A 21,318-nucleotide genomic window follows, 5' to 3' on the forward strand; every position below is an offset into this window, starting at 1 on the left:
CTATGTAGTCAAAATCTCAAGAAAAGTTAGTGCAGATCGCAAGGTGAAAGTAACCTTGCGTTCCCGCCAGGTCAGCATCGCAAGAAAAGATACTGTGCAGGCAAGTCAATCCTTGCTAGATCGGTGTACTATCTAGTTAATCTCACATGTCAATTACATCTCACATAAGCCAAAATCGTAAGCACACATAGTCCATATCTCAAGAAAAGTTAGTCAAAATCGTTGGTGCTGGGCTCCAGGGAGTTCAGGGGAAATCGCATAGTCAAAATCGGCCATAGCAAGGATCTCACCGTGTACACACACCATTATAGTCAGTATCCAGACGAGAGCTTCCCATCCAAAGGAGCAGTATGCCGTAACCAATGCTGTTGTGTGCTAAAACATGTTTTGCCAGTTAAAAAAAAAAAAACCTTTGCGACTTGTGACCTTTTACAGGGTTGCAAAATGTGGTCTGTTTTCAGCCATAATTAGTTTTTGAAAGTAGCAAATACTTGAAATTCCCTCTTCTTTTACCATATAAATGAAAAAGCCAAGTAAATTCCTATCATAACATACCTTTGCAACCTTTTTGGGAAGAAGAAAAGAAAACCTTTTTAAATGCACTTTGAGGAAGAAGAAAAAGTGAATGCTAGTAAAACTGACAGCACCATGCATAGTGGGATGTGTTCAGATACTGTAGTGGCACTCAGTCAGTCAGGACACATTTCAGCATTGACACATCATACATAAGTTCTGCTATTGATTAGAGACCTCTGGTCTCCACCAGTGTACCAAAGGATGGAAAGTCCAAAATCTGAAGTAGTTGGTAACATGGCCGTTCCGTATTAATTTGTTCTGCTATATTTGCGAGGTGAACATGTTCTAGTAAGGCAATTTATAGATTTATTTTATTTGGAAATATACAGTAGTAGCATGTAGAGGATCTGTGGACAAGGCAAGTACAGTAAATAGGGTGTATGGTTTACCCATGCTGCATGCACTGTACCATCCACTTATACTATGCAGAATGTGTGTGAATGAACAAATACAGGTTGAGTATCCCATATCCAAATATTCCGAAATACGGAATATTCCGAAATACAGACTTTTTTGAGTGAGAGTGAGATAGTGAATCCTTTGTTTTTTGATGACTCAATGTACACAAACTTTGTTTAATACACAAAGTTATTAAAAATATTGTATTAAATGACCTTCAGGCTGTGTGTATAAGGTGTATATGAAACATAAATGAATTGTGTGAATGTACACACACTTTGTTTAATGCACAAAGTTATTAAAAATATTGGCTTAAATTACCTTCAGGCTGTGTGTATAAGGTGTATATGTAACATAAATGCATTCTGTGCTTAGATTTAGGTCCCATCACCATGATATCTCATTATGGTATGCAATTATTCCAAAATACGGAAAAATCCCATATCCAAAATACTTCTGGTCCCAAGCATTTTGGTTAAGGGATACTCAACCGTAGCACACAGCATGGGTGCATCATGTGTCTGGATATAAATGGCTGACTTGTTAACGTGACCCTGTAGCTCATAGAATGGGATACTGTTGTCCTTTATTAATATTTGTGGGGCTTTGCGGTGAGTTTTTTTTCTTCTACTCTTGGTTGTCTGTTAGGAGCGATCTAGGAGATAAGCCGGTGACTCAGTGTGTGTGTATTAGGTTGGGTGTGTCGTTTTATGCCTCAGAGCGTGTTTGGTTGGATGTTACAGCAACATTTCTGTGCTATTTTTGCAGCTTCTGTAAAGGTTTTTATCTTGCGCTTTTCCGGTCAGAAAAGTGTTTAAATTTAGTTTTGTCCTTTTATCTCTAGTTCAAGTGTCTTTGCAATTAGCCAGAAAGTAGATGAAAGTTCTAAGAGGAATATGACAGGTCTGTTGTGATTAGTACTGCTACTCTGTGTGACGTCCTTATCCCTAGCAGTGAAAGGAATGGCCTACTTGGAGCATGCACTGCAGCTTTTACTCTATCTGCATGCGTCTAGACCTTTTCTTTGAAGGTTTGTATTTACATAATTTAATACTGTAATGTGTTTTTTTTTTCCATTGCACTTTCACTTTCCACAGTATGATCTGAATCCCTGAGAATGGATTATTCCCATCTTCATACCTATGCTCCTCCCCAATGTCTGCCAGAAAACACTGGGTACACATATGCTCTAAGGTGAGATCTGCGTTTCTCTCAAGCACATTACTGTCCTGTGATCTTAAACTCTCCGTAACATCTGTTTCCATGCTTAGAGGATGGCTGGGATTAGCCTGTCCAGACAATGCACATAAGCTGGGCTATAATTGTTTATGCACTAGAAAAGATAAAAACCTGGAACTAAAGACAGGCGTTTACATGCAGCGTAATGCCATACATGATCCAGTAATCACTGCCAAGATGAGGCGCAATTGTACTTTCCATAGAGTGTCTGGCAGATGGAGTAAATTTGTGTCTTTGCAAATTAATACAATTACGAATTTACACACTGCAACAAGGGTAAGAGCTACATTTCCCTTAGTTGTACATTTTAATTCAATAGAGTGAGAGTAACTCCTATGGTCTTGTATTATACTTTACTCGTATTGGAGATTGTCACTGATGAGTTGCTGAATTCAGTGAGGTATTGCTTTGGAACCTGTATAACTGGCCAGAGTTAAGCCTCCATTGTTATGTTTGTGAGTAAATGTGCAGTTGCGTGCACTTTGCACTACTTGTTTGAAGTGATTATAGTTGTTTTCCATATAAACGCAGCATATGTGACAGTGTACAGACGGCCATTTTGGTTTTTAAATGAAGTCTATATTATTTTGACTATTCCTGCTGTACAGAGTGTGGTTAGTAATGAACGGTTTAAATGCTGTAAAATACCTGTGTGTATCTGTAGTGCTAACAGTAATTGTAAAATTGACTCAAAGGTGCCGATTAAATAAGTCATGAGGTCCCATAGAAAGCTCATGCAATGATGCTACAGAGAACATTGCTAGTGAGAATTACCAAGGCTTCATGCTGACACAAAAGGTGGCATGGTACTGCCAGGACACGCCTCAAAAAGTACTACACTCTTGTTTACCTGGATGTAGAACCTAACACGTAGTGCCCGCAGGGGAGATTTGCCACTGCCCTCCAGGCTCGGTGGGGTGTGATGTACAGGATTCTTGCATAATCAGATTTGCAGTGCATTACAGTCAGTGGCATGAGCCATTGTCCTGGGATTGCAGTTCTATCACAAGTCCTGCCTCCAATTTCATGTCCACCTGCAAATAAACTACTGTATACATTGCTTACTGTATGTGTTCTGGCTAGTGTGCCTTAATATGGCTTCATATTGTTTATAAGTTCAACTGAATTGCTGCCATATAATGTTTGTTACTGTAACCTGTCTGGTTTTCTGTTTACTCTTAATCCACGTTTCCAAAGCTTTAATGTCCTCTTTGTTACTGAAGGTTGGACTAATGCCCCTATAACAGGTTTCCTGCTGCCACTTCCTGCAGGGTTGATACTTGTAAACTGGCAGGAGACGCATCACCAGAGCCAATGTCTCTGCAGTTGATGAGTCAGATGTTTAATATTTTGGACTTTTTTTTTTCTTTCCCCCAGCTCCCTGAAACCCCACCCTGTGACTGAACATAGACCTAAACAGGGAACAGATCTGTTTATTATGTAGGACTCCTACATTTATCATCTATTAATTAGTTTTTTCCCCCCATATGTAGTTTATACTATTTCTAGCACCAGTAATAGTTTTTCTTTTGCTACTTAAAACTTTGTCGTTCCCTGCATAGCAACTCCTCCCCCTTGGGTTTCCCTTTCAGATGATTCACACTAATGTGGGATATGATATACAAGCCTTCTGTATAAGGTCTGCTCCCACTGAAGTGTCACCAAGCAGAAGTCTTTGGTTCTGAACGAAGTATAGCCAAAAGCGTTTTGTACACATCTGTTCATACTGCTGGCATGGAATACATGTGGCGGCAGTTGTTCCTACTGTAACAGGAGGCTGCGGGCACAATAGATGGCGTGGATGTGCAGCAGAGCAGGGAGAGTGCATTTCTGTAACATTGCAGTTTGTAGAAAGTGACCAGCTACATTTTCTCCTATTCCCAGTTGACATGTTGCACATTGGTACTGTGGTGCTGCTGCTACTACATGACCACATCTGTGGATGATAGAAGTAGCCAGTCACTGTCACTTACTATGCAAAAAAAGTAAATGTTAAGAGTGCAAGAGTGGATACCATTCATGGGTAGTGGTCTTGTTCTAAAATATGTTATTTGAAGTCCATTACTGTAAAGGGGGGTACACACTGAGAGATCCGTGTTTAAAATCTAAGCAATCTGTCTAGATTGTAAGCACGGATCTGTCGTGTGTATAACCCCCAGCGATAGCCGCACATCGCCCTCGCCAGTGCTAGATTGAGCCAGGCACAATCCAGCGGGTCGCTCAATTCAGCGCTGTGTGAAGTGAGCGCCCCCCCTCGCTCAGCTCACCATGCTGTTCCGAGCAGAGAGTGGGGGGGGGGGGGGGGGGAGAGAGATGGGAGCTGAGCGGTCTGTGTTAAGATCGCTCAGCACACATCTCTTCCGTCAGTACTGGCCTTAACAGTTTGCTTTACATTGATTGCTAGGGATGAGGCCTCCAGTTTGTCTCAAACAGATTAATTGCATGATCACAACAGACCACATGCACTCTGTTCTGGTGATAGCATTAAAGTACAGAGGGGGAAAAGCCTAGAACCAGACGGTAATGACCTGGTCTAGAATATACCATCTCTAGATTTAAATATTGTTAGAATAAAAGGAGTAAGTAAAAATATACTGTATGCACAGCTGTAGGAAGAGTTGTTGGTGAATGTGGACAAGATTCAGGGGTTTTGTATTGATGCAGGCTTATTCTGTCTGTCACCCTCATCACTCTCAGGGCTGCCTTCTTGAGGGGTGGTCTTCAGTATGCCGCAGGCTGGGATCCCGGCCGCCGGCATGCCAACGCTTATTCTCCCTCTTTGGGGTCCACGACCCCCCTGGAGGGAGAATAAATGGCGCCACCCTGCCTGCAGTGTGGTAAGCGCAGTGAGCCCACATGGGGCTTATTAGCACTCGCCCAGCTGTCGGTATGCCGGCGGTCGGGCTCCCGGCACTGGTATGCTGGCCCCCCCGGGATCCCGGCCGCCGGCCACTCATACTACACCTTTCTTTAGGCCCCAGTGGTAACCCACACTACAGTTAGATGAACTACTCTGACATCCAAACTGCACTATGGTCAGTAGACCAGATGGCAGGAGGTGGTTTGCCACATTTGGCTTGCGGGCTGTAGTTGTGGACTTCCCTGCTTCAGTGCAAGGCGTGGAAATGGGGGTCCAGAGTGAGAAGAACCACCCCCTGCCCAATATTGTTTACTCGTTAGGTTTTATTTTCATTCTACCTTCCAGGACTCAAATAAACTGTTCTTTTTTTAACTTGCTGATCGTGCCCCTAAATCCGACCAAAGCGCTGGGCGTGGCGCAAAAAAAAAAGTACCATTTGGGCATCTACATGGGTCACTTTTCACACATTTCTGCTCGCCAGCACAGTGGGTTGTGAGTAAAAATACAGGCGCTGGCTGCGGTTTGCGGCAAAATGGAGCAGCAGTTGAATTGCACCGTGGGGCTCATTGTAGTGATAGCCACCGGCGCAAGCATTTGAATCCCGGCAATTACCCCCCTCACCCTCTCAGCTGTTTTGCACGCCATGCTACCTCACTGCTTGAATGAGATGTAGGATTCTAATCAGCTGTTGTCTGGATGAGCTGTATTTGGTGCCGCTGTGTGGGGCATATGATTTTGGGTGCTTTACTGTACATGTTGTGGAGGAAGTGTAGTGTGAAGTGTGTAAGAATGGGGAAACCTCTTTTAGGCATAACATCATAGGGAATCAGTGTGAGAATATGTAGTAAAGTGTCCGTTGCATTCCGTCCCTATGTTCCGATTTCACTCTACGGCGAATTAAACTGGGCTGGATAAGGTTTGTGGTTATGTCTTGTTCAGTTCTATCTGGATTCATGTAGATAGACAAATAATTGTGAAAACACAGCACTACATCCAAGGGATTCAAAGCTCACCACACTATTATATTCCCCCTCCGGTGGTGGTGTTTACCACAATCCCAGTGGGAATACCGAGCGGCAGTCGGTATTTAGACCATCAGCATTTTGACTGCAGTCAGGATTCCGGGGTCTGTATTTCGACTGCAGGGATCCCGGCTGTCGGGAACTTAACTGCATCCCCATCCAAGGTAGGGAGGTATTGATGTGGGTGAATAGACAGAAACTAATCTGTACCTATTAAACAGTGCATATAAAACCAAGGAAACAGGCGATTTCTGATTATGTAGTAGTGTTAAAGGGCTCTATTCAATTCAACGCGATATGAATAGTGCCGGGAAGGAGGTCCTGGAGCTATTCAATTGTCTTCATCGCTAGTCTGGATAGGTCTGCTCTCGTGCCTTAAGCCGCAAGAACAGACATTCTCCAACTCAAGTGCCTGCCGTGATTCTGATTGCTTCGTGCTAAAGGCAGAAAACAGCATTGCGGCAGTCGTTAAGTCTGATTTCTGGTCGCACCTCAGATGGGACTTTGAGAACAAATCCACATGTCGTGTTTAACAGCACGGTCAATTGAATATCTCCGGGGACCTCCTTCCCACTGCTATTCATATCACGCTGAGTTGACTAGAGCCCAAATAATATAAAGCACGGTAAAGTCAAGGTGCTTTAAATGGAAAACCATCTTATATAGTGAAATCAAAGGATTATGGTGTATGGATAATAAAATTTTCAGTCCAGTAATAATAATTTGGAACATTTAACGACATTGTGCCACTTGGCGGGCATTCTCGTATAGTATCTATCATACCATCAAAGAGTAGCAACAGGGCTGCAAGGACCCATGTCATTTTCTATAAAATAACAATAAATTACAGGATCAAAAACTCATACAGCAGCTAGAAAGCAAATGTTATCTGGAAAAAGGATTCCACTGGAGAAAGCTGCTGCTGAGTACAGAAATGAGGTATCCCGGTTCTCCATTGGCTTTTTCCTGCACTTACCAGAGTCAAAATTCAATAGCAACATAGGGGGAGATTCAAATCTCCGCCACACCTTATCGTGCCCGCCGTCCGTATTCTAATGTTGCTGCAGACGGGCATGATAAGTTAATTTCTCTAACGTCCTAAGTGGATGCTGGGGACTCCGTCAGGACCATGGGGATCAGCGGCTCCGCAGGAGACAGGGCACAAAAATAAAGCTTTAGGATCAGGTGGTGTGCACTGGCTCCTCCCCCCATGACCCTCCTCCAAGCCCCAGTTAGGTTTTTGTGCCCGTCCGAGCAGGGTGCAATCTAGGTGGCTCTCCTAAAGAGCTGCTTAGAAAAAGTTTTTTAGGTTTTTTATTTTCAGTGAGTCCTGCTGGCAACAGGCTCACTGCTACGAGGGACTTAGGGGAGAGAAGTGAACTCACCTGCGTGCAGGATGGATTTGCTTCTTAGGCTACTGGACACCATTAGCTCCAGAGGGAGTCGGAACACAGGTCTCACCCTGGGGTTCGTCCCGGAGCCGTGCCGCCGACCCCCCTTGCAGATGCCGAAGTTGAAGAGGTCCAGAGGTCCAGAAACAGGCGGCAGAAGACTTTCAGTCTTCATAAGGTAGCGCACAGCACTGCAGCTGTGCGCCATTGTTGTCAGCACACTTCATACCAGCGGTCACTGAGGGTGCAGGGCGCTGGGGGGGGGCGCTCTGGGCAGCAATGTATTATACCTTTTTTATGGCTAAAATACATCACATATAGCCCTTGAGGCTATATGGATGTATTTAACCCCTGCCAGATCTCACAAACTCCGGGAGAAGAGCCCGCCGTTTTAGGGGGCGGGGCCTATTCTCCTCAGCACACGGCGCCATTTTCCTGCTCAGCTCTGCTGTGAGGAAGGCTCCCAGGCTCTCCCCTGCACTGCACTACAGAAACAGGGTTAAAACAGAGAGGGGGGGCACTTATTTGGCGATATGATTACATATGTAAAAATGCTATAAGGGAAAACACTTGTATAAGGGGTTGTCCCTGTATAATTATAGCGTTTTTGGTGTGTGCTGGCAAACTCTCCCTCTGTCTCCCCAAAGGGCTAGTGGGGTCCTGTCCTCTATCAGAGCATTCCCTGTGTGTGTGCTGTGTGTCGGTACGTGTGTGTCGACATGTAGGAGGACGATGTTGGTGAGGAGGCGGAGCAAATTGCCTGTATTGGTGATGTCACTCTCTAGGGAGTCGACACCGGAATGGATGGCTTATTTAGGAATTACGTGATAATGTCAACACGATGCAAGGTCGGTTGACGACATGAGACGGCCGGCAAACAAATTAGTACCTGTCCAGGCGTCTCAGACACCGTCAGGGGCTTGTAAAAACGCCCATTTACCTCAGTTGGTAGACACGGACACTGACTTCAGTGTCGACGGTGAAGAAACAAACGTATTTTCCTTTAGGGCCACACGTTACATGTTAAGGGCAATGAAGGAGGTGTTACATATTTCTGATACTACAAGTACCACAAATAAGGGTATTATGTAGGGTGGGAATAATCTACTTGTAGTTTTTCCTGAATCAGATAAATTAAAGTGTGTGATGATACGTGGGTTTCCTCCGATAGAAAATTATTGGAGGTATACCCTTTCCCGCCAGAAGTGAGGGCGAGTTGGGAAACACACCTTATGGTGGATAAGGCGCTCACACGTTTATAAAAACAAGTGGCGTTACCGTCTCCAGATACGGCCGCCCTCAAGGAGCCAGCTGATAGGAAGCTGAAAAATATCCTAAGAAGTATATACACACATACTGGTGTTATACTACGACCAGCAATCGCCTCAGCCTGGATGTGCAGCGCTGGGGGGGCTTGGTCGGATTTCCTGACTGAAAATATTGATACCCTTGACAGGAACAATATTTTATTGACTATAGAGCATTTTAAGGATGCATTTCTATATATGCGAGATGCGCAGAGGGATATTTGCATTCTGGCATCAAGAGTAGATGTGATGTCCATATCTGCCAGACGATGTTTATAGACACGACAGTGGTCAGGTGATGCAAATTCCAGACGGCACATGGAAGTATTGCCGTATAAAGGGGCGGTCCATCGGACCTGGTGGCCATGGCAACAGCTGGAAAATCCACTTTTGTTACCCCAAGTCACATCTCAGCAGAAAAGGACACAGTCTTTTCAGTCTCAGTCCTTTCGTACCCATAAAGGCAGGCGGGCAAAAGGCCAGTCATATCTGCCCAGGGTTTGAGGAAAGGGAAGAAGACTGCAGCAGGCAGCCCATTCCCAGGAACAGAAGTCCTCCACAGCTTCTGCCAAGTCCGCAGCATGACGCTGGGGCCATACAAGCGGACTCAGGTGCGGTGGGGGGTCATCTCAAGAGTTTTCAGCACGCAGTGGGCTCACTAGCAAGTGGACTCCTGGATCCTACACGTAGTATCCCAGGTGTACATTGGAAATTCGAGACGTCTTCCCCTCACAAGTTCCTGAAGTCTGCTTTACCAACGTCTCCCTCCGACAGGGAGGCAGTATTGGAAAAAAATTCACAGGCTGTATTCCCAGCACGTGATAATCAAAGTACCCCTCCTACAACAAGGGAAGGGGTATTATTCCACACTATATTGTGGTACTGAAGCCAAACGGCTCGGTGAGATCTAAAAGATTTGAACAATTACATACAAGGGTTCAAATCAAGATGGAGTCACTCAGAGCAGTGATAGCGAACCAGGACGATATGGTGTCACTGGATATCAGGGACGCTTACCTACAAGTCCAAATTTTGCCCTTCTCACCAAGGGTATCTCAGGTTCGTGGTACAGAACTGTCACTATCAGTTCAGACGCTGCCGTTTGGATTGTCCACGGCACCCCGGGTCTTTACCAAGGTAATGGCCGAAATGATGATTCTTCCTAAAAGAAATATGGACGCTTTCCTGATAAGGGCAAGGTCCAGAGAACAGTTGGCGGTCGGTGTAGCACTATCTCAAGTAGTTCTACGACAGCACGAGTGGATTCTAAATATTCCAAAATCGCAGCTTTTTCCGACGACACGTCTACTGTTCCTAGGGATGATTCTGGACACAGTCCATAAAAGGATGTTTTCTCCCGGAGAAGAAAGCCAGGGAGTTATCCGAGCTAGTCAGGAACCTCCTAAAACCAGGAAAAGTATCAGTGCATCATTGCACAAGGATCCTGTGAAAAATGGTGGTTTCTTACAAAGCGATCCCATTCGGTAGATTTCACGCAAGAACCTTTCAGTGGGATCTGCTGGGAAAATGGTCCGGATCGCATCTTCAGATGCATCAGCGGATAACCCTGTCTCCAAGGACAAGGGTGTTTCTTCTGCGGTGGCTGCAGAGTGCTCATCTATGAAAGGGCCGCAGATTCGGCAGTCAGGACTGGGTCCTGGTGACCACGGATGCCAGCCTGAGTGGCTGGGGAGCAGTCACACAAGGAAAAAATTTCCAGGGAGTGTGATCAAGTCTGGAGACTTCTCTCCACATAAATATAATGGAGCTAAGGGCAATTTACAAGGCTCTAAGCTTAGCAAGACCTCTGCTTCAAGGTCAGCCGGTATTGATCCAGTGGGACAACATCACGGCAGTCGCCCACGAAAACAGACAGGGCGGCACAAGAAGCAGGAGGGAAATGGCAGAAACTGCAAGGATTCTTCGCTGGGCGAAAAATCATGTGATAACACTCTCAGTAGTGTTAATTCCGGGAGTGGAAAACTGGGAAGCAGACTTCCTCAGCAGGCATAACCTCCACCCGGGAGAGTGGGGACTTCAGCGGGAAGTCTTCCACATGATTGTAAACCGTTGGGAAAAACCAAAGGTGGACATGATGGCGTCCCGCCTGAACAAAAAAAAAAAAACTAGACAGATATTGCGCCAGGTCAAGGGACCCTCAGGCAATAGCGGTGGACGCTCTGGTAACACTGTGGGTGTACCAGTCAGGGTATGTGTTCCCTCCTATGCATCTCATACCAAAAGTACTGAGAATCATAGGAAGGAGATGAGTAAGAACGATACTCGTGGTTCCGGATGGGTCAAGAAGGACTTGGTACCCGGAACTTCAAGAGATGCTCACGGAAGAACCGTGGCCTCTACCCTTAAGAAAGGACCTGCTCCAGCAGGGGCCTTGTCTGTTCCAAAACTTACCGCGGCTGCGTTTTGACGGCATAGCAGTTGAACGCCGGATCCTGAAAGGGCATTCCAGATGAAGTCATCCCTACCCTGGTCGAAGCCAGGAAGGATGTAACCGCAAAACATTTTCACCGCATTGGCGAAAATATGTTGCGTGGTGTGAGGCCAAGAAGGTCCCTACAGAGGAATTCCAACTGGGTCGTTTCCTACATTTCCTGAAAACAGGACTGTCTATGGGCCTAAAATTAGGGTCCATTAAGGTTCAAATTTCGACCCTGTCGAATTTCTTCCAGAAAGTACTGGTTTCAGTGCCTGAAGTTCAGACGTTTGTAAAAGGGGTACTGCATATACAGTTTCCTTTTGTGCCCCCAGTGGCACCTTGGGATCTCAATGTTGTTTTGAGTTTCCTAAAGTCACAATGGTTTGATCCACTCACCACTGTGGACTTAAAATATTTCACATGGAAGGTGAAGATTCTATTAGCCCTGGCTTCAGCCAGGCGTGTGTCAGAATGGGCGGCCTTATCATATAAAAGCCCTTACTTAATTTTTCATTCTGACAGGGCAGAATTGAGGACTCGTCCTCAATTTCTCCTTAAGGTGTTTTCTGTTTTTCACATGAACCAACCTATTGTGGTACCTGCGGCTACTAGGGACTTGGAGGACTCCAAGTTACTTGACGTTGTCAGGGCCCTGAAAATATATGTTTCCAGGACGACTGGAGTCAGAAAATCTGACTCGCTGTTTAGCCTGTATGCACCCAACAAGATGGGTGCTCCTGCTTCTAAGCAGACGATTGCTCGCTGAATTTGTAGTACAATTCAGCTTGCACATTCTGTGGCAGGCTTGCCACAGCCAAAATCAGTAAAAGCCCATTCCACAAGGAAGTGGGCTCATCTTGGGCGACTGCCTGAGGGGTCTCGGCTTTACAACTTTGCTGAGCATTTACTTGGTCAGGGGCAAACACGTTTGCTAAATTCTACAAATTTGATATCCTGGCTGAGGAGGACATGGAGTCTCTCATTCGGTGCTGCAGGGTCATCCGCACTCTCCCGCCCGTTTGGGAGCTTTGGTATAACCCCCATGGTCCTGACGGAGTCCCCAGCATCCACTTAGGACGTTAGAGAAAATAAGATTTTACTTACCGATAAATCTATTTCTCGTAGTCCGTAGTGGATGCTGGGCGCCCATCCCAAGTGCGGATTGTCTGTAATACTTGTACATAGTTATTGTTACAAAAAAATCGGGTTGTTATTGTTGTGAGCCGTCTGTTCAGAGGCTCCTACGTTTGTCATGCTGTTAACTGGGTTCAGATCACAAGTTGTACGGTGTGATTGGTGTGGCTGGTATGAGTCTTACCCGGGATTCAATATCCTTCCTTATTGTGTACGCTCGTCCGGGCACAGTATCCTGACTGGGGCTTGGAGGACGGTCATGGGGGGAGGAGCCAGTGCACACCACCTGATCCTAAAGCTTTATTTTTGTGCCCTGTCTCCTGCGGAGCCGCTGATCCCCATGGTCCTGACTGAGTCCCCAGCATCCACTACGGACTACGAGAAATAGATTTATCGGTAAGTAAAATCTTATTTTAAGCTCGCTGCCCCAGGGGTAGAGAGCGGTGATGTGCGTAAAGACAAGTTTGGCTGCCCAAATGGGTCTTTTCATGCTCACGCCCATTACTTTAGTTGGGTTTAGGCGCTTTGCGCGCCTAAACCTGAGTGTAATTGGTGCGATAAGTGGGAGTATTTGAATATCTGTCCGCGATCTCCAATCAGTTTAGACGGGAGATTGGGGGTGCGATCACATTTTAATTCCCCCCCTTAGTGTGTGAGATTTCTCCATGCATTTCATGGTCTTAGGGGGTAATGCAGTTCGGGCGTCTATACGAATGGGCTCCCGACGGAGCAATTCAGTTAAATTAGTATTTAACACGCCTGAAAGCACAGGGTTTAGCCAAGCAAAGCTGCTAAACCTGTCTAAAGCAGTGGTTTGGACATTTCTTGGACCTCAGGAGGCTACTGCGGCTAATGGGTATCTAAACAGAGCTCCGTTTTGCAGCCCCTAGTGGTAGCCGCAGGGGAAAACAATTGAATCGTCCCCTATGAGTGCATTGGGGAGGTGGGGGGAGACTGGGAGAAGTTTGTAAGTTATGGGCGGATGTGTGTTTTGGCGTTTCTGGATGTTGTAATGCAGACATGTTCAATGTCGACATTGTGGCATCTGCAGAATGTCAACATGTTCGCAAGGATGTGAAATACCGACATTCTGCACAGACCGACAGAGGTTAAAGTACAGATCTGTGTGCATATGAATGTGCATACGCATCGTAGAACAGACTGTACAAACTCAACATAGATGGGCCATGACCAAGCTGCAGGGTAGGATGTGCTGTGACTAGTTGCAGCTGATGTTCGCTCCATAGAAGTCTACAGCGCGCGTACACACACGAGTGCACCATAGTTGCGGACACTCTAGTAGATCCATCCCTGCATCGTGGAACGGATGAGCGTGGATACATCTGTAAAACTACAGGAGGGGAGAGCTGGTCTTATGGGCCCTACACATTTGTCGATCCGCCGCCGAGCTGCCTGACGGCGTATACGGCTGACCCGGTGGCGTGGGGGCAGTGACGGGGGGGGGGGTGAAGTTTCTTCACTCTCCTCGTCACCCGGCTCCATAGCAGCGCAGGCAAATATGGACGAGATCGTCCATATTGGTCTGCATGCACAAGCGACGGGGCACCAGCGATAGACGTGCGTGGTGCCGCGCATCGTCCATCGCTGGTGCCTCCACACTGAAAGATATGAACGGTATCTCGTTCATCTTTCAGTATTATCTGCCAGTGTGTATGGCCCATTAGGCACTAGGGGAAAGGTTCGAAAGTACCGCAAGATTCGACTAAAGTTATCAGGTTATCACTGCTGAAGCTGCCAGACCATCCAAATAAGGTAAGCTACCACTAGACCACCAGGGATATAGTTGCTGGAGCTGCCAGACCATCCAAATAAGGTAAGCTACCACTAGACCACCAGGGACATTTTCTCAACATTCTAATCAATGTGTCAACATGATGCATTTCTACAAAATAATGCTGTGTATCAACATTACAACCTAAATATATAACACAACCGTCAATCATGGAGCTGAGAGAGAGGGTATGTTATACATGTGTTTATGGTGTGTTTGGATCTGAGAGATTATTTGGAACAGGCATAAGTGTGCAAAATGGTGGAATTGCTATTGGAGAGTATTGCTTGTTCTCCAACAAGCGCGGAGAACACACAAGAACACCCCTTGCCAAAACATGAAAATCAGGTTACCAAGTTAATGTTTTATGCATGATCAAATGCATTGCAAATTTATATATAGTGGCAATTCGAATGCTAAGGTTACTGACTGAGACCTTTTTATCACAGGATAAATTGGATGCCATTTTCAATATTTTTCTCAGCTGGTAGCCAAATAAGTGTACGTTTGGTAACTTCTGTGGCTTCAAATTGTAAGGACCTTCTACTGATGAACTAAGGCATGATTAGAGAGTTTGGGGTCAATTCAATTCGGTAACTTATGAATAGCGCCGGGAATTAGCTCCCGGCGCTATTCAATTCAGCTGCTAGTTACCCGCAATTGTCGGGAATTCTTCTCTCATCCCCGGGGGATGAGAGAAGAAACCCGACAAAAGTGCTGCCTCGCGGCCGGCGCGAGGCTGATTCTGACGGGAATCAGCCTCGCGCTGGGGAGTTAAGTCGGAGAATGCCCGTTCTCCCGACAATTCAACCTGTTTAGTCGGCGAGAACGGGACATCGCCGACTTAACTGGAGCTGAATTGAATAGCGTCGGGAGCTAATTCCCGGCGCTATTCATAAGTTGCCGAATTGAATTGACCCCTTTGATTACACAACAGTATAATTGGTTTAGTTCTACTTTGAATTCCACCCCTTGTCTGCATCTTTACAAACCTTTCCTACTTACTTGGGGCTCACTTGCAGTCGCCTATAGTGGGTGGCTCCAGCATGTCTGTTAAAGCGGTGTACCTGATGCCTATGTATAGACTTGGCCAGGAGGCATATTACAGTTCACTAACTAAAGGCATGCATGCTTACACAATAGTAGCAGTGTGTGCAACTCTACCTGGTACATTACATGGTTGACACAATAACGTACAAGCAATATTAAACAGTGTCTGGACAAGAAGGGAGGTCCAGCAGACTAGACTTCTACTTTTAGGGTCCTAAGAGTCCCACCTCACAGGCACAATACACTCCAACACGGCCAACCTGTGACTCTCCAGCTGTTGTGAAACTACAAGTTCCAGCATGCCCTGTTTAGCTATTACGGAATGCTAAAACTGTGTCAGGACACGTTGGGATGTGGTTTCACAAGAGCCAGAGATCCACAGGTTGGCCAGTCCTGCTCCAGCTAACAATTCTCCCAGTTTCACTCCCATCCCCTCAGATTCTCAGGAGTAGGTGCCTCCAGTCCACTCTCTTGATTCTCACTATTTCTCTAACGTCCTAGAGGATGCTGGGGACTCCGTAAGGACCATGGGGATAGACGGGCTCCGCAGGAGACATGGGCACTTTAAGAAAGACTTTAGGTCTGGGTGTGCACTGGCTCCTCCCTCTATGCCCCTCCTCTAGACCTCGGTTTGATACTGTGCCCAGAGGAGATGGGTGCACTTCAGGGAGCTCTCCTGAGCTTCCTGACAGAAAGTATATTTGTTAGGTTTTTTTATTTTCAGGGAGCCTGCTGGCAACAGACTCCCTGCATCGAGGGACTGAGGGGAGAGAAGCAGACCCACTTCTGTGAGTTTCAAGGATCTGCTTCTTAGGCTACTGGACACCATTAGCTCCAGAGGGATTGGTACGCAGGTCTCACCCTCGCCGTCCGTCCCAGAGCCGCGCCGCCGCCCCCCTCGCAGAGCCGGAAGATAGAAGCCGGGCGAGTATGAGAAGAAAAGAAGACTTCAGAGGCGGCAGAAGACTTCATGATCTTCACTGAGGTAACACACAGCACTGCAGCTCATACACCTCACACACGGTAGTCACTGTAAGGGTGCAGGGGGGGCGTCCTGGGCAGCAGATAGACCTCTTTTGGCAAAAATAAGTATATGTACAGCTGGGCACTGTACATATATGAGCCCCCGCCAAATTTTGAGATTTTCAGCGGGACAGAAGCCCGCCGCCGAGGGGGCGGGGCTTCTCCCTCAGCACGCACAGTGCCATTTTTTCTCCACAGCACTGCTGAGAGGAAGCTCCCCGGACTCTCCCCTGCTTATACCACGGTAGACAGAGGGTTTTAAAGAGGAGGGGGGGGCACAAAATTGGCGCATATTGTATATGTAAACAGCGCTATCTGGGTAAACATAATTTCTCTATCGTCCTAGTGGATGCTGGGGTTCCTGAAAGGACCATGGGGAATAGCGGCTCCGCAGGAGACAGGGCACAAAAAGTAAAGCTTTTTCAGATCAGGTGGTGTGCACTGGCTCCTCCCCCTATGACCCTCCTCCAGACTCCAGTTAGATTTTTGTGCCCGGCCGAGAAGGGTGCAATCTAGGTGGCTCTCCTAAAGAGCTGCTTAGACAAAGTTTAGCTAGGTTTTTTATTTTACAGTGATTCCTGCTGGCAACAGGATCACTGCAGCGAGGGACTGAGGGGAGAAGGAGTCAACTCACCTGCGTGCAGGATGGATTGGCTTCTTGGCTACTGGACATCAAGCTCCAGAGGGACGATCACAGGTACAGCCTGGATGGTCACCGGAGCCGCGCCGCCGGCCCCCTTGCAGATGCTGAAGTCAGAAGAGGTCCAGAATCGGCGGCTGAAGACTCCTGCAGTCTTCTAAAGGTAGCGCACAGCACTGCAGCTGTGCGCCATTTTCCTCTCAGCACACTTCACACGGCAGTCACTGAGGGTGCAGGGCGCTGGGAGGGGGGCGCCCTGGGAGGCAAATGAATACCTATAAAGGCTAAAAATACCTCACATATAGCCCCTAGAGGCTATATGGAGATATTTAACCCCTGCCTGATTTTTCTAAATAGCGGGAGACGAGCCCGCCAGAAAAGGGGCGGGGCCTATCTCCTCAGCACACGGCGCCATTTCCTCTCACAGCTCCGCTGGTCAGGACGGCTCCCAAGTCTCTCCCCTGCACTGCACTACAGAAACAGGGTAAAACAGAGAGGGGGGGGCAAATTTATGGCGATATTTTGATATAACAAAGCAGCTATAAGGGAGCACTTATTATAAGGCTATCCCTGATATATATATATAGCGCTTTTGGTGTGTGCTGGCAAACTCTCCCTCTGTCTCCCCAAAGGGCTAGTGGGTCCTGTCTTCGTTAGGAGCATTCCCTGTGTGTATGCTGTGTGTCGGTACGTGTGTGTCGACATGTATGAGGACGATATTGGTGTGGAGGCGGAGCAATTGCCAAATATGAGGATGTCACCCCCTAGGGAGTCGACACCAGAATGGATGCCTTTATTTATGGAACTACGGGATAGTGTCAACACGCTAAAGCAGTCGTTTGACGACATGAGGCGGCCGGACAATCAATTAGTGCCTGTCCAGGCGACTCAAACACCGTCAGGGGCTGTGAAACGCCCTTTGCCTCAGTCGGTCGACACAGACCCAGACGCAGGCACTGACTCCAGTGGTGACGGTGACGATTCAACCGTATTTTCCAGTAGGGCCACACGTTATATGATTTTGGCAATGAAGGAGGCGTTACATTTAGCTGATACTACAGGTACCACTAAACAGGGTATTATGTGGGGTATGAAAAAACTACCTATAGTTTTTCCTGAATCAGAAGAATTAAATGACGTGTGTAATGAAGCGTGGGTTGCCCCTGATAAAAAGCTGATAATTTCAAAGAAATTATTGGCATTATACCCTTTCCCGCCAGAGGTTAGGGAGCGCTGGGAAACACCTCCTAGGGTGGACAAGGCGCTAACACGCTTATCTAAACAAGTGGCGTTACCCTCTCCTGAGACGGCCGCACTTAAAGATCCATCAGATAGGCGGATGGAAAATATCCAAAAAAGTATATACACACATGCAGGTGTTATACTACGACCAGCTGTAGCGACTGCCTGGATGGGCAGTGCTGGGGTAGTTTGGTCAGAGTCCCTGATTGAAAATATTGATACCCTGGACAGGGACAATATTTTACTGTCATTAGAACAAATAAAGGATGCATTTCTTTATATGCGTGATGCACAGAGGGATATCTGCACACTGGCATCACGGGTAAGTGCTATGTCCATTTCGGCCAGAAGAGCTTTATGGACGCGACAGTGGACAGGCGATGCGGATTCAAAACGGCATATGGAAGTTTTGCCGTATAAAGGGGAGGAGTTATTTGGAGTCGGTCTATCAGATTTGGTGGCCACGGCTACAGCCGGGAAATCCACCTTTCTACCTCAAGTCACTCCCCAACAGAAAAAGGCACCGACTTTTCAACCGCAGCCCTTTCGTTCCTTTAAAAATAAGAGAGCAAAGGGCTATTCATATCTGCCACGAGGCAGAGGTCGAGGGAAGAGACAGCAACACGCAGCTCCTTCCCAGGAACAGAAGCCCTCCCCGGCTTCTACAAAAGCCTCAGCATGACGCTGGGGCTTCTCAAGCGGACTCGGGGACGGTGGGCGGTCGTCTCAAAAATTACAGCGCGCAGTGGGCTCACTCGCAGGTAGATCCCTGGATCCTGCAGATAATATCTCAAGGGTACAGGTTGGAATTAGAGACAGATCCACCTCGCCGTTTCCTGAAGTCTGCTTTACCAACGTCCCCCTCCGAAAGGGAGACGGTTTTGGAAGCCATTCACAAGCTGTACTCTCAGCAGGTGATAGTCAAGGTACCTCTTCTACAACAAGGGAAGGGGTATTATTCCACTCTTTTTGTGGTACCGAAGCCGGATGGCTCGGTAAGGCCTATTCTAAATCTGAAGTCCTTGAACCTGTACATAAAGAAGTTCAAGTTCAAGATGGAGTCACTCAGAGCAGTGATAGCGAACCTGGAAGAGGGGGACTTTATGGTATCCTTGGACATCAAGGATGCGTATCTCCACGTTCCAATTTACCCCTCACACCAGGGGTACCTCAGGTTCGTTGTACAAAACTGTCACTATCAGTTTCAGACGCTGCCGTTCGGATTGTCCACGGCACCTCGGATCTTTACAAAGGTAATGGCCGAGATGATGATTCTTCTTCGAAGAAAAGGCATATTAATTATCCCATACTTGGACGATCTCCTAATAAGGGCGAGGTCCAGAGAACAGCTAGAGATGGGATTAGCACTGTCTCAAGAAGTGCTAAAACAGCACGGGTGGATTCTGAATATTCCAAAATCCCAGTTAATGCCGACAACTCGTCTGCTGTTCCTAGGGATGATTCTGGACACGGTTCAGAAAAAGGTTTTTCTCCCGGAGGAAAAAGCCAAGGAGTTATCCGACCTTGTCAGGAACCTCCTAAAACCAGGAAAGGTGTCTGTACATCAATGCACAAGAGTCCTGGGAAAAATGGTGGCTTCTTACGAAGCAATTCCATTCGGCAGATTCCACGCAAGAATTTTCCAAAGGGATCTGTTGGACAAATGGTCAGGGTCGCATCTTCAGATGCACCTACGGATAACCCTGTCTCCAAGGACAAGGGTGTCTCTTCTGTGGTGGTTGCAGAGTCCTCATCTATTGGAGGGCCGCAGATTCGGCATACAGGATTGGATCCTGGTGACCACGGACGCCAGCCTGAGAGGCTGGGGAGCAGTCACACAAGGAAGAAACTTCCAGGGAGTATGGACGAGCCTGGAAACGTCTCTTCACATAAACATTCTGGAACTAAGAGCAATATACAATGCTCTAAGCCAGGCAGAACCTCTGCTTCAGGGAAAACCGGTGTTGATCCAGTCGGACAACATCACGGCAGTCGCCCATGTGAACAGACAGGGCGGCACAAGAAGCAGGAGTGCAATGGCAGAAGCTGCAAGGATTCTTCGCTGGGCAGAGAATCATGTGATAGCACTGTCAGCAGTGTTCATCCCGGGAGTGGACAACTGGGAAGCAGACTTCCTCAGCAGACACGATCTTCACCCGGGAGAGTGGGGACTTCATCCAGAAGTCTTCCACATGCTGGTAACCCGTTGGGAAAGACCAATGGTGGACATGATGGCGTCTCGCCTCAACAAAAAACTGGACAGGTATTGCGCCAGGTCAAGAGATCCGCAGGCAATAGCTGTGGACGCGCTGGTAACGCCTTGGGTGTACCAGTCGGTGTATGTGTTTCCTCCTCTGCCTCTCATACCAAAAGTATTGAGAATTATACGGCAAAGAGGCGTAAGAACGATACTAGTGGTTCCGGATTGGCCAAGAAGGACTTGGTACCCGGAACTTCAAGAGATGATCACGGAAGATCCGTGGCCTCTACCTCTAAGGAGGGACTTGCTTCAGCAGGGTCCCTGTCTGTTTCAAGACTTACCGCGGCTGCGTTTGACGGCATGGCGGTTGAACGCCGGATCCTAAAGGAAAAAGGCATGCCGGAAGAAGTCATTCCTACTTTGATTAAAGCAAGGAAGGAAGTAACCGTGCAACATTATCACCGAATTTGGCGAAAATATGTTGCGTGGTGCGAAGATCGGAGTGTTCCGACGGAGGAATTTCAACTGGGTCGATTCCTACATTTCCTGCAATCAGGATTGTCTATGGGTCTCAAATTGGGATCTATTAAGGTTCAAATTTCGGCCCTGTCGATTTTCTTTCAAAAAGAATTGGCTTCAGTCCCTGAAGTCCAGACCTTTGTTAAGGGAGTGCTGCATATACAGCCTCCTGTGGTGCCTCCAGTGGCACCGTGGGATCTCAATGTGGTTTTGGACTTTCTAAAATCTCATTGGTTTGAACCACTAAATAAGGTGGATTTGAAATATCTCACTTGGAAAGTGACCATGCTTCTAGCCCTGGCTTCTGCCAGGAGAGTATCAGAATTGGCAGCTTTATCTTACAAAAGCCCATATCTGATTTTCCATTCGGACAGGGCAGAACTGCGGACTCGTCCGCATTTTCTCCCTAAGGTGGTGTCAGCATTTCATCTGAACCAGCCTATTGTAGTGCCTGCGGCTACAAGTGACTTGGAGGACTCCAAGTTAC

General features: G+C 47.1%; 1 protein-coding gene across 8 annotated transcripts in view; it reads left to right on the forward strand.

The window, feature by feature from the left end:
* SUN1 (Sad1 and UNC84 domain containing 1) overlaps nucleotides 1–21,318 on the forward strand; it is a 224,182-nt gene that overhangs the window by 102,013 nt on the left and 100,851 nt on the right. For 7 of the 8 annotated variants that reach the window (XM_063934520.1, XM_063934519.1, XM_063934522.1 and 4 more), the window contains exon 2: nucleotides 2,073–2,169. The exons of the other annotated variant lie outside the window; for it this stretch is intronic. In XM_063934520.1, coding sequence (XP_063790590.1) covers nucleotides 2,093–2,169 — 77 coding nt within the window. In that variant the 5' untranslated portion in view covers nucleotides 2,073–2,092. The remainder of the gene's footprint in view (nucleotides 1–2,072; nucleotides 2,170–21,318) is intronic. 8 annotated transcript variants of the gene reach the window in all.

Source organism: Pseudophryne corroboree, chromosome 7 (genome assembly GCF_028390025.1).
Source record: "Pseudophryne corroboree isolate aPseCor3 chromosome 7, aPseCor3.hap2, whole genome shotgun sequence".
NCBI classification, from domain to species: Eukaryota; Metazoa; Chordata; class Amphibia; order Anura; family Myobatrachidae; genus Pseudophryne; species Pseudophryne corroboree.